At 43.7% G+C, this 12686-nt stretch overlaps 1 protein-coding gene across 1 annotated transcript; it reads right to left on the bottom strand.

Moving 5' to 3' along the window:
- Window positions 1-2434: 2434 nt before the first annotated feature.
- Window positions 2435-6477, bottom strand: LOC117839740 (wall-associated receptor kinase 1). The gene is made up of 3 exons (XM_034720147.1): window positions 5409-6477; window positions 5115-5294; window positions 2435-3524 (listed from the first exon to the last, which is right to left on the bottom strand). The coding sequence occupies exons 1-3, from the start codon at window positions 6391-6393 to the stop codon at window positions 2506-2508; spliced, it is 2184 nt and encodes a 727-aa protein (XP_034576038.1). The 5' UTR covers window positions 6394-6477; the 3' UTR covers window positions 2435-2505.
- Window positions 6478-12686: the final 6209 nt, after the last annotated feature.

Below are 12686 nucleotides of genomic sequence, written 5' to 3'. Positions count from 1 at the left end.
TCATTGCTATCATAGCTGGCCCCAAAAGCAATCACAACCTCCATCACTTCATCAATAGAGTATTTTCTATGTCTCTTTGAAACATATTTATTGGCTGAACTTGCCATACTTGTTACTGCTTCTTGAATTAGGAGTGCATTTCCAAACTTCACCTTCTTGCCACTTCTTTCAATAGGCCTAGCCAATCTCTTGCCACTCGCAGGAGGAGGAGAAATACCAATATCCTCCTCTTATGTTTTAGGAATGAAATTATCATCTTGTGGCTCAAAATTGGTTGCCTCATTTTGTGTCTCATCAATATTTTTGGTTGCTTCAACATTCACAACATGAGGAGACCAATGATCAATACCAATAGTAGTGATGTCAGCAAAACACTTGGCTAATTCATCTTCATTCTCAAGGCTCTTCTTTTTGAACTTTCCACAACCCGGAATGTCCTGAAATAAGCAAAACAACACATATTATTATAAGTATTACCAACAGATTTGACATATGGAAAACAAATATAGCAAATTTTTGAGCCAACTTATAGCTCTAGCTTTTTTTCCATCATTCATCATCCATAGCAATAGTCTTCTTTATAGGATCCTAACCTGTCCCTGTTTGCCTTAGCATTAGTTTCTTCCATGCCTTGAAATCTTCCTTCAACTTGTCCCATTTGTTCTTGATCTGAACCTTGGTAGCCATAATTCCAGTCCTTTCTTTGAACCCTTTCTCAACCTCAGTATAACCATGTGCATTCAAGTGTGTGTTTGGCCGATTTTCTTTTCCAACTTGTTCGGCAAACAACATACACAACACTCGAGTGTTCTCCGAGTTCCAATCAATTTCATGCATATATCGAACTCACAAATTTCATATTAGAGGGCAAGTTACCTAATTTATGTTACCCAATGTATACAAATTTCATATATGAGGTTCTCATTATGCTAAGCAATTTCTACTAGAATATACTGAACCACCAATAGGCTAATGCATCGAGCCATCTAATGAATTGATCTATCCAATAGGATATTTTCAACAAACTAGAACTGCTACAGGTTCAGGCTAATGCATCGATGTATCTAATGAATCGATCTATCTAACAGGACTAATTTAAGCAATCATGAACTACAACAGGTTCTCATAATGCATCGATCTATCTAATGAATCAATCTATCCAACAGGCTAATTTCAGCAATCTAGAACTACAACAGGTTCTCATTATGCATCGATCTATCCAGCAGGCTAATTTCAGCAAACAAGACTCTAATGTTACAGAAGCTAGTGCACACTTTAGTTGCTACAATAATGCATCGATCTATAACAGAGCATGCAGCCCAATTACACCAGCATTAAACGGCGTCCGATAGGCACCATACATGTAATTGCAGAGCATGTAACGGTGGCCGATAGAAAAAACAAAGCAGGCACCATACCTTGTGAACGGCGGCCGAAGGTTGGATCTCCGGATAGCTGTTGGCGGGCCCTACGGCCGGCGGCAAGAGGCTGCGGCCATTGGTGGGGGCCTGCGGCCGGCGGGGTATCTCCAGCGACGAGGGGCTGCGGCTGGTGTCGGGGCTTCTACGGCAAGCAGCAGCCAGCGGCAGGCCTCGTGCAGACGTGGTGAGAGGCGGAGCTAGGTGGCCGGGCGGGGGTAGGAGACTGGTGGCGGGCCTAGGACAGCCGGCGGCGGGGTTGGGCCGGCCGGTGGCGGGGGTGGATGGTGGCCGCCGATATAACTGGCGGCGGCGGAAACCCTACCAGCGGTGGTCTCGTGAGAAGAGTCGGGATGGAGGGAGGCGCAGGACGGGGAAAATGGGATGTGCCTGGAGACTCGGAGAATAGAATCGAAATGTTTTTTTTGTGTAACCAGTTTACCCACCAACTTCACGAGGAGGTTCAAAAGGGAGGGTTCTGGAGCAGCAAAAGAGGTGCTCCAAAACTCCACCTCCATTTACAGTACAGCTCCATGGAGTTTTGGAGCTGGGATGTTTGGCTGAATTTTTTGATGGAGTTGCTGAAGTTTAGGAGTGGAGCCATACCAAAAAGGACCTAAATGTGCCGATTCCAAACCGCACCAACTAGGATAGGACACTTATGTGTGCTGGCTATTCTTATCTATAACCCTAAACCCTAGCTAACCTTGTGTACTACTGATTCGGCCCATAAGGCCAAGCCAACTGCCGTGACCAAAAGTGCGAGTAGGGGTACGGTAGATAGTTGAGGGTTCTTCACAAGCATGCAGGAAGAGTTACACACGTTGGGTGGCCCTCAGTCTCTCGCAGGGTAGTTTCCCACTTTTGGTTAATTATAAACTGAGTGAGTAAAAAGAGACAGAGAATTACAACAAAGGTGAATAAGGAAATGAAAATTTTGGTGCACAAGTTAGGCATCCTTATTACTGCATTTACGAAAGACAGGAAGCACTAAAGCTGTAAAGAACTCTTAGAAGGGCAAGTATAATTCTGTAACATAATGTTATGGTGATTGAAATCTCTACAATGCAAGCCCTAATATATAATATTATGTAGTGGCACTGGTGTTTTTATCATACAGATTTTTGTGAGATCTCTTCAAACTGTGAAGTCGTTCAGCTACATCTGTCATCTCTGGTCTTCTGTCCACATCGAGCTCTAGACATTCCACTATGAGCATTGCAAGTTTGTGAAGTACCTCGATATCCTTATCTGCTAAAATTTCCTTATCAAATAGCTCAAGTATTTGTTTATCTTCTCTGTAGCAATCAAGAAAAGCTTTAACTAGTGTTCTGTCTTCACCAAAAGCTGCCTTTTGCCTACTCAGAAGTTCTAGAAGCACAACTCCAAAACTATAAACATCACTCTTCTTCGTTAACAATCCTGATAGAAGATATATTGGATCCATATAGCACATGTCACCTATGACACATTTGGTATGTGATTTATCTATTGCAATCAGCCTTGAGATACCGAAGTCTGAGATTTTTGGATCAAAGTTATCATCCAAAAGTATATTGCCAGGTTTGATATCACCATGCAAAATAGTTGTAGAGGTTTTTGAATGCATATAAGACAACCCTTCAGCTGCTCCCGCAGCAATGTTTAAACGTGTGCCTAAGCTGAGGCTGACATTATTGCTTTGATTATGTAAAATGTCATGGAGGCTTCCTTGTGGAACAAACTCGTAGACCAACATTGGGACATCAACCTCTAGACAACACCCTATGAGCTTGACAATGTTCTTGTGGATGACTCGTGATTGGATGATAATCTCATTTGCGAATTGCTTCTCTTGTGACCTGTCCACATTAATGGATTTCTTAATTGCAACCAGCTGATTATCAAGAAGCCCTTTATACACTTCCCCAAATCCACCTTTCCCTATAACATTACACGGTTCTATGATTGCTTTGAGCTCATCTTTCTTAAATATCTTAATATTGTTAACCTTTTCCAGTATGGGACCACCATTCTTTATGAAAAATTCTTTGGTCTTTCTCTTCTCCTCAAACAGAAGCTTAAACAATACTACAATAACCACAATGGATGCGACAATAACTATGCCTGCATGACAGTTGAGAAAGATCATTAACTGTTTCTCAACTAACTTATATAGAAAGAAGAAAATATGCATAAAATATTATGAAACATAAAACATGAAAAATGCCATATTAGAGGTTTCTAAGAAAACTAAGTAAGCCTTACGCATTGTAAATCCGTTATTTGATATGAACATATGTTAGTTGTTGAGGGATAAGGGTCCCCACAGGTCCCTACCGACTGGGATACTGGTCGGCCATGACAGGTGGGCCCACCTGACCATGTTGTGTGGGCCAAGGCATGATGTTCCCTTAAGCACAAGCTTCGAGGCTGGGCGAACTGATTCTGTCCGTATATCACGAGATACTTGTTGTAAACCAACTCAGATTGATTTCCTTGTAACAATAGACTAGGATTAGATCCTATCAAACTTGTAATCCTAGGTCGTCAGCTATATAAGGTGGCCAGAAACGCCCCCCGAGGGGAACACACACCAACTCTTCGCATCTGCAATCAGCAATAGGGTCCACCACAACACAGGATGTAGGGTATTACTCTCCGGAGGTCCGAACTTGTCTAAATCTTACGTTCCTATGTTACCATTCGAGTTCTTGATCTTACGATCACCCCCGCCTACAAATCAACCACTTGGGTAACCTCCTAGTGGACTGCCAGTCACTAAATCCGACACTTGTCAATATTGGAACATAACATACGGTATTATTAGGTAATAATCATGTGGATATATTGAATTTGTAGATAGTTCTATAACAAAGTTGCTAGATCTCATGAAACTCTGTCTATCTATTCTTTGGATGATGCAACGTATTCCAATTGACTGGAAAATTTGAAAAACCTTAAAAATAAATATCAGCCGACATATACTCTCATACATGGTACACAAACTAAATATCATGAAGCACAAAATCAACTAGTGATTCAAGAATCTTAATTATTTTCTTTATTGGTTGTTCTTGAAATCTATCATAGCATTATTAGAAATATCTTACTACACCCTCCGTTCCAAATTGTAAGTCATTTTAGCTTTTCTAGTTTTCTATGCACCTAGATGCATAAATGAATTTATGAATCGAGAAAAGGTAAAACAACCTACGATTTGAAACAAATTACTTGATCTTAAGGTGATAACTAGGTTCTTGGATTGCATTTTATTAAGGTAATGTTTTATAAATAAAAATGTTGCTTGGATTACTTGCTCCAACTAGTAACTTAACTTGAAGTCATATCTAAATACAAATGCAATACATGTGAACAACATGGGAAGATAATATCGCATAGCTGGCGTAATAATTAAAAAATTTCAACCTCACTAACACTACCTGGATTATGTAGAGTGCTATGGGTTTTCATTGATTGTGGTACTTGTTATCTAAATTGGTCGATCACGACAACTAAAATGATAGAGCCAGTATATCAAAAAATTATAGTAGTAGGATAAATCGTGTATCCATGTCAATACACATTACTAGATTCACCCATTTTGTAATACATACAAATGGGAAACTGATAAATGTATGAAACTACAAAGACATCTCATTGAATATGACATCCATTTTGCACAACAGTAGTAAATTAAATGCGGAAGTTCCATACCAAGTGTAGCCACCATTGCTGGGATGGGAAACACCGGCGTGCATGTTCCATTGCCGTCCTTTTTCATTCCAAATTTGCAATTGCAATCATATCCCCCGATTAAGTTCTTGCAAATACCATTGCAAGGATATGAATCACGTAACTCAGGTTTCTCTTGTCGAAGGGCACATTCATCAATATCTACAAATTTTCATCACTTAATTAGTGCTATAAACTGGAGAAATAAAACAAACAACGCAGAGAATTCTTGTTACTCAAATAAATGTCATTGTACGCAGGTAATGTGTGCACTACCTTGGCATCCATCAGGGATGTATGGGTTGCCGTCAAAGCCGTCCTTGCACTTGCAGAGATAACCGTAGCCGTTGGTCGCGTTAACACAGAGGCTGTTGCCGCTGCGGCAAGCCATGGGCAACGGTTTGCCTTCCGCCGGACAAGAACCATTCCTGATGGCCCAGTCCAGCACGACCGGTGCGCCCCCGGGAAATCTCTTGTCCAAAACCCTGTAGCCGTAGAGGTCCTGCAACGAGAAGTTGTACCACGACCTGTCCACCACCATGGAGTAGGTGCACGGGAATGTCTTCCACATGCTGTTGCTCTGGTAGTACATGGAGGACATAACGGCGAGGAGTCCCGGCGCAAGCTCTGCCTGGCAACAGCCGATCCCTTTGCACAGCCCATCCTGCACCGCTGCCGGCGTGTCGAACAGGGAGTTGCAGGCGGCGGAGTAGTTGGTTCGAGCCGTGTCGCCGAAGACCCGGGCTCCAACGCTCTGGCCGACGCCCACCAGCACGTTCCGTGCCGTGGAGAAGAGGAACGTCGTCGAGAAATTCAGTGACATTCTGGCAAGGCCGCTGAGCTCATGGTAGCTCTCATTCATGCTGCAGTCGGAGCTGATCGGCATGGACACCCGCACCTCTCCCCGCGCGACGTTGACGTCGACGAGGTCGGCCGTCCACCAGGACTTGTTGGTAATGACGCCAACCGGGTTGGCTTGGCCTCCGAAGTAGTACGCGCTCGCCTGCAACGTGAATGGTTCGTCGAGTATTGCGGGGGGCGTTGTGGAGAGGTTGCAGGTGACGGAGAAGGTGTCATCAAAGTAGCAGCCGGCTTTGGTGCCGAAAGGGTACGGGATGCTGATGTTCCCGCACTTGTCTGGGCATCCGGGCAGTGTGATTGGCCGGCGTTGATCCACGGCCGCCGTCGCCCAAGACATGCTCATGACGAAGGCTATGGCGGCGGCGAGGTGGAGGCAGAGTGGCATCCGCGACATCTGCATGGTGGCCTAACTAGGTGATGAAGTGCATAAGCTTAATGCTTTCTCTGGAGAGTATTTGAACGGTTGATGGAGTTGGAAAAACAAGCAAACAAATACACTCCTGGGCGAAGGTTGGTGCCAACAAACACGGATGTATGTTAGTGCATAACGATAAGGGTGACTGAGTTTGTTTAAGTTTCATCCCACGTTACCAGCTGTTGACTTTATTTGTGATGCGCAGCTCAATCATTGATTTTATTCTTTTAGTATTGTACTATGATCGGGACTGTCTGTTATAATTTAATATATTCGTTGGATTAGAGACTCATGAGAGTAAAACATAATCAATCTACATCGGTATATTAGCTGCGGTACCGGTCCCCAGCGTGATGAACCGAAGGAATTTATCTATTCGGCAAGCAAAGCGATAGAAGTCATCGATTTAGATATCTTCGACAAGAATGGATGGAAAAATAATAATAAACTTTGTTTTTTATTATTTCCTTTTACTTGCGTACGTGTCTTCCTTAGTGATTAGCTTGTAAGCTAAAATGGTGTAAAAACTTGATTGTATGCGGTCGCAGAGGCTAGAAACATTTCTTTTTTCTCAAAAATATTTCTCTGCCCTCCCATGCCAGATTTTTCTTCCGCTCAATTCACCCTCCTCTGCTCAACGCCCACCGCTTGCTGTTTAATGTGTTTGGATCGGACTTCAGCAGCAAATCTCATTAGCTTGTGGCGTTGGTTCTTGGCTTCACTGGTAGAGAATTGACCTTTAGTCCCGGTTGGTAGGGTGCATATCTCTCGGATATCCATCCGGGATAAACCAATCGGGACAAAAGGGGGGGTCTTTAGTCCCCGGTCTTTTAACCGGGAGTAAAGGTCCCCCTTTAGTCCCGGTTGGTGTCACCAACCGGGACTAAAGTGACACCAACCGGGACTAAAGGGCCTGCCACGCCAGGCGCAGGACACGCCCTTTAGTCCCGGCTGGATTCCAACCGGGACTAAATGGCGCCTGCATGGCACTACCGTGGCGCCTGAATTTTTCATGCATGCATCACGTATACGTAGTACCGCGGCCCTTTTAATTTGTTAACCTTTAGTAGTTGAGATTTTTTTAGAATGAAATCAACTAGTATTTAAACGAATGGGATTTGTAATTATACAATTACTATATATATACACAATCCTTATACACAATTCATATACACAATTCAACTAGCTTAGTACAAATCGATCATAATTAGCGCGTATTATATATACAAATAAATCAAAGTATCTGTCTACAATCTTCCCGTCGTGGTGTTGCTGATCGGAGTGTCTAATTGTCGTCCATCGTAATAAAATTCTCCTTTTGGATCTACCACCTCGTCCATTATGAATCCAATGAGACCTTCACATATTGCCGCTACTCTTTCTTCCTTCAAGAGTCCTTGTTGAATATTTAACATCTATAATTTGGAAATTTGTGAATGTTAGACGAACAAATACATATAAGGAGCTAGAAAATAATTAACTAGTAATAGTTTTATTTTACGTACTTTAAAGTTGTGCGGCGTCATCTTCGGTCCCTTGGGTCCCATAAAACTGTGCATGTGCTCACAGATATAGTAGCCACATAGATTATTCCCGGGTTCCTGTCTTAAGCACTTCAGTGCGGAAAAAAAGAAGTTATGAAATATTCGTGTTATACAATTTAATAAATGTGCAGACTTCATACGTACCGGGAAGTCTGTGTTCCATGTAAGTTTTTCTTTGAATGGACCTTTGTGTGTCCTTATGAATTGTTTCCATGCGCTGCGGATTAGAATAATGAATGATATAGTGTAACAGGGATAAAATTTAGGAAATAAACTTTTGCATAGAGATAAAGGTCCAGAATTATTACAAGCCTAGCATGTCTTGCAATTCTTGGTAGTCCACCGGATCTTTCCTTAACGAATCGAAGACAGTGACGTGGCTTCTTTCAGGCTCAATTATAATAAGGATCCAGTGGAAGCTGCGTGCGTAAAATGTCCATGCATATTAGAGCTAACTAACATGTAGAGATAAGGAAAAAGACATCGAAAGTAGACGGTATACACACACTTACTTGAAGTTGTATGGAAGTAGTATGAAATCCTTGAATGTTTGTTTGTCTAAGAAATTGTATATTTCCGCAAAGGTTTTTTCCGGCGCTAATTGTATCTGTTGTTGGTTAACTACAGATGGATCCATGAAGCCTACATGTAGGTACGCCTCTCGGCGGCATGTCTGAATTAGCATCCTACATGAAATGGAAGATGAAGTTAGTACGGTGACGCACGCCAAAATTTACATGTAGAGATAAACGGACACTTACAGAACCCAAGCGCTGATTAGAGAGACGTCCAGGGCATCATGATGGTACACTTCGTATATATCCTTGAAGTCTAGCCACAGCACTTTCTCCCCTTCACCGTGAAAATCTATCGGTTTTACCTTCATGCCGATCATCTCCCTCGAGTCGGCGGATGCCATCATGTACCATTGATGGAATACGTACATCTTTGTTGATAGCTTCCGTACCAATGAAGGCTTTACTAGAGGTTTGCCTAGCTCATAAGGCCATCTCGGCTCAGGGGGCGGTGCAGTTGGCGTCTCAACTTGCCCTATGCATTCATCAAGTCCTAGACCTGTTTCTTCCATAAACTTCAATACATTTGCTTGTTGATCCAAGGGCATTGCTTTTACCCGTTGAGCATCTTTTTTTGATAAATGGCTGAGGTCGGGGACTGGACCGCTGGAAGATGACTTTCCTTTCCTTTTATCCTTTTCATCAGCCTTTATTAGAGCCCGTTCATAGTTTGACAAGAGTGGTATCCTTTTTTTGGCTCCTTCTTCCATCCTGATAAAAAAGTTTAAATCTCGCCGACTTACTGGCGGTGGCTCCATCTCCCTTGCTTTTTTTTTCGGCTTGTTTCTTGAACCACTCACTGGCCTCTCGTTGGATTTCTGCCCACTGTTCCGCATGAGACATTGCCTCAAAGCGTTCCTTACGAGTCACTTCAGGCTCCTTTGTTTTCTTCTTTCTCTGTCTTTGCTTGGGAGGCGGTGCTCGTGACTTCTTTAGTGGTGGTGCAGGTTCCTTCAAGGGGGCGCTCTTGGTGCCGGCGACGGTGATCGGGGAGGGGTGTTGTTATTGTCGTCGTCGCTCCCAGCACCAGGATGTGGTGGAGATGGAGACCTTGATATAGATGGAAGGGACGGTCCTGGAGCAGGAGATGACGGTCTCGAGGTATGAGGAGAAGGTCGCTGCTGGGGATCTACGGGGAGCGGTCTTGAGGTCTGAGGAGATGGCTCCGTGCCGGGAATAATGATGTAGCGTTTTTGCCATAGAATGATCCCATGAAGCGCATCTGCCAATGTCTTTTCCCCGTCGCCTCCCGGGAAGTCGAGCTCTAGACCTTCATACTGGGGATCAACTATTTGCTCTACACAGACGCTGGCGTAGCCTGTTGGAATTTCCATGCCATGACTGCTCTGCCCCGCCAGGGTTGCTAACGCACTCCTGTACGCTACCTGTACATATAGCAGAAGTAAACAAGTTGAACTCCGATCTCGAGGCCTGGATCAATTGACAAGATTGCATAAATATTATGTATAAGTATACCTTAATAGTGAGGTTGCCGACCGGTGCATGCAGCTCACATGAGGTCCGTTGTGTGTCAAGTACATGCTGTTTGTGTCGTCTAAATAGTGGGTGCATGCCCGATATCCCTTATTTGTCTGTCCTGAAAGGTTACTCAATGCAGGCCAATCGTTGATGGTTACGAACAATAGTGCTCGTAGATTAAAGATCTCTTGTCTATCCTCATCCCACACACGTACACCTTCTTCCTTCCAGAGCTGTAAAAGGTCATCAACCAATGGCCTTAGGTACATGTCAATGTCGTTGCCGGGTTGTTTTGGGCCTTGGATAAGCACCGGCATCATAATGAACTTCCGCTTCATGCATAGCCAAGGAGGAAGGTTGAACATACAAAGGGTCACAGGCCAAGTACTATGGCCACTACTCAACTCACCGAATGGATTGAATCCATCAGTGCTTAAACCAAACCTTATGTTCCTTGCTTCACTTTCAAAGTCTGGGAATGTTCTATCAACTGATCTCCACTGTGCCCCATCTGTGGGGTGTCTCAGCATCTCATCTTCCTTACGGTCTTCTTTGTGCCATCGCATCAACTTAGCATTCGCCTTGTACCTGAACAAGCGCTTCAAGCATGGTATTATAGGGAAATACCACATCATCTTCGCAAGAACTCTCTTCTTGGGAGACTGCCCCTCGACATCACCAGGATCATCTCGCCTGATCTTATACCGCAGGGCTTCGCAGACGGGACAAGCATCCAATTTCTCGTATTCATCACCACGATAGAGGATACAGTCATTAGGGCATGCGTGTATCTTCTGAACATCCAATCCAAGAGGGCAAATAATCTGTTTAGCTTCATATGTTGTGGACGGTAATTCATTATTCTCGGGGAGCATCTTCTTGACAATGTTCAACATCCCCTGAAATGCCTTATCGGACACATCATTTTTTGCCTTCCATTGCACAAATTCTAGTGTCGTACCTAGTTTTTTATGACCCTGCTGGCAACCTGGGTACAACAATTTTTGGTGATCATCTATCATGCGCTGCAACTTTGCTGCTTCCTTCTCAGTTTCGCAATCTCTGTATGCATCTCGTATCACCTGACCAAGGTCATCAGTAGGGCCATTTTCTGCAAACTCATCTTCATCAGCCTCGCCCATTGTAGTACTTGCAAAAGCTTGGCTTGCAACCCAGTCCGGAATGGTGTCATCTTCCTCCTCCTCCTCGCCATCTTCCATTACAACCCCTAGTTCACCGTGCTTGGTCCAAACCAAATAGTTAGGCATGAAACCGTATTTAAACAAGTGGCTGTGAATAGTCCCCCAGGAATCCTTTGAATACTCCTTCCTGTTATTGCATTGGAAGCATGGACAACATACGAACCCATTCTCTGGCTTGTTCGCTTTTGCCACTTCGAGAAAATAATGCAAGCCATCAATAAACGCCTTGCTCTGCCTGTCTGCATTATACATCCATTGCCGGTCCATCTGCATCGTATTACGCATGAAAATGGATTACACTTGACAATGGATTACGCGTGAAAATCGATTAAAGATCCAAACAACATGGTACAATACAACAACATGAAGATCCAAATACACATATTTAAATTAAAGTCCCAAACAACATGATACAATACAACAAGCCATCCACTGGTTATTATCAAGGAGGACTTTAAGCATCCTTGGACGGTGACGACGAAGGTTCCGCTAACCCAACCTCATCCTTAGGTTTATTTGTGCCGCCTGAAACGGTAGTACTAAGTGGACGTGAAACACCCGGGACTGAGGGTGGAGCATAACGACCACCAAAAGGAGGTTCCTGACCCGCGGCAACAACTTCTTCATGACGTTGCTGCAAATAACGAAGCATTGCTTTTTCCAGCACGCTCTTTTTCTTCGGCTTATGCTGAGGGCCAACTATGATTGGAACCTTGCCATAATAGGAACCACGATCGCCCCCACCATCGCCACTTCCTCCAGTAGCAGAAGCCATCTATGTACAAAAATTATTATCTTAACACTGCATAAGTTGTTGAACTTGAAGACCGTGATCATCTCGCGAGGATATCCTCAACTGGGCGGCACCGCACTTCGTCATGAAAGAGGTTAGATGCTACGGAAAAGGGGACACGGTCACGATGTCCGTATCCACTCTTTCTCGTAGAATCGAACCTCCTTCTTGACATACGTTGCTGCTCGGCGGAGAACATCCTCGCAGAAATGAACACGGTATGCAAGTTCAACAAGTGTGGATTTGAAAAACCATATTGAATTTGATAAGATAAACCGTCTAGACAAGGTAGCATCATTTTTAAACCACTGCAATAATGCATACTATATATGACACATCAATCTCCCTCACATTCTAGCTCAAAATACCTCTCCATTTTTCTACTTCATCATCACATTCTAGCAAATAATCTTTCCATCTCCAAAGCATAAATCAAAGCATAACACGAGAATGAAGTAGCAAACCTTCGCAACACTTGTGTTGGCTGAGTGAAATTCCCACGAAAATGAGGGAAAAAACTTCGGGCAGCACCTCCCTTGCTTGCTTCGGCACTACCGGAGAGTAGGTGAAGCTCAGCTCTCTCTGTCAATGTGCTGGACTGGCTCGGGCTGGAGGAGGAAGAAAGTCCTCTGTCTTGGCCGTATATAATGGGGATGGGTTTTTATCCCGGTTAAAAACTCCAACC

The sequence above is a fragment of the Setaria viridis genome, chromosome 9 (genome assembly GCF_005286985.2).
Source record: "Setaria viridis chromosome 9, Setaria_viridis_v4.0, whole genome shotgun sequence".
NCBI classification, from domain to species: domain Eukaryota; kingdom Viridiplantae; phylum Streptophyta; class Magnoliopsida; order Poales; family Poaceae; genus Setaria; species Setaria viridis.
This window is presented reverse-complemented; position numbering and strand designations above follow the sequence as displayed.

What these genes read in the sequence shown, in the direction of transcription:
- LOC117839740 (XM_034720147.1), bottom strand. Translation starts at nt 6,393, where the DNA reads ATGCAGATGTCGCGGATGCCACTCTGCCTCCACCTCGCCGCCGCCATA. An exon ending in CATCCCTGATGGATGCCAAG is followed by an intron (nt 5,295 to 5,408) that starts GTAGTGCACACA and finishes GAAAATTTGTAG; the next exon opens with ATATTGATGAATGTGCCCTT. An exon ending in AGCAATGGTGGCTACACTTG is followed by an intron (nt 3,525 to 5,114) that starts GTATGGAACTTC and finishes ACTGTCATGCAG; the next exon opens with GCATAGTTATTGTCGCATCC.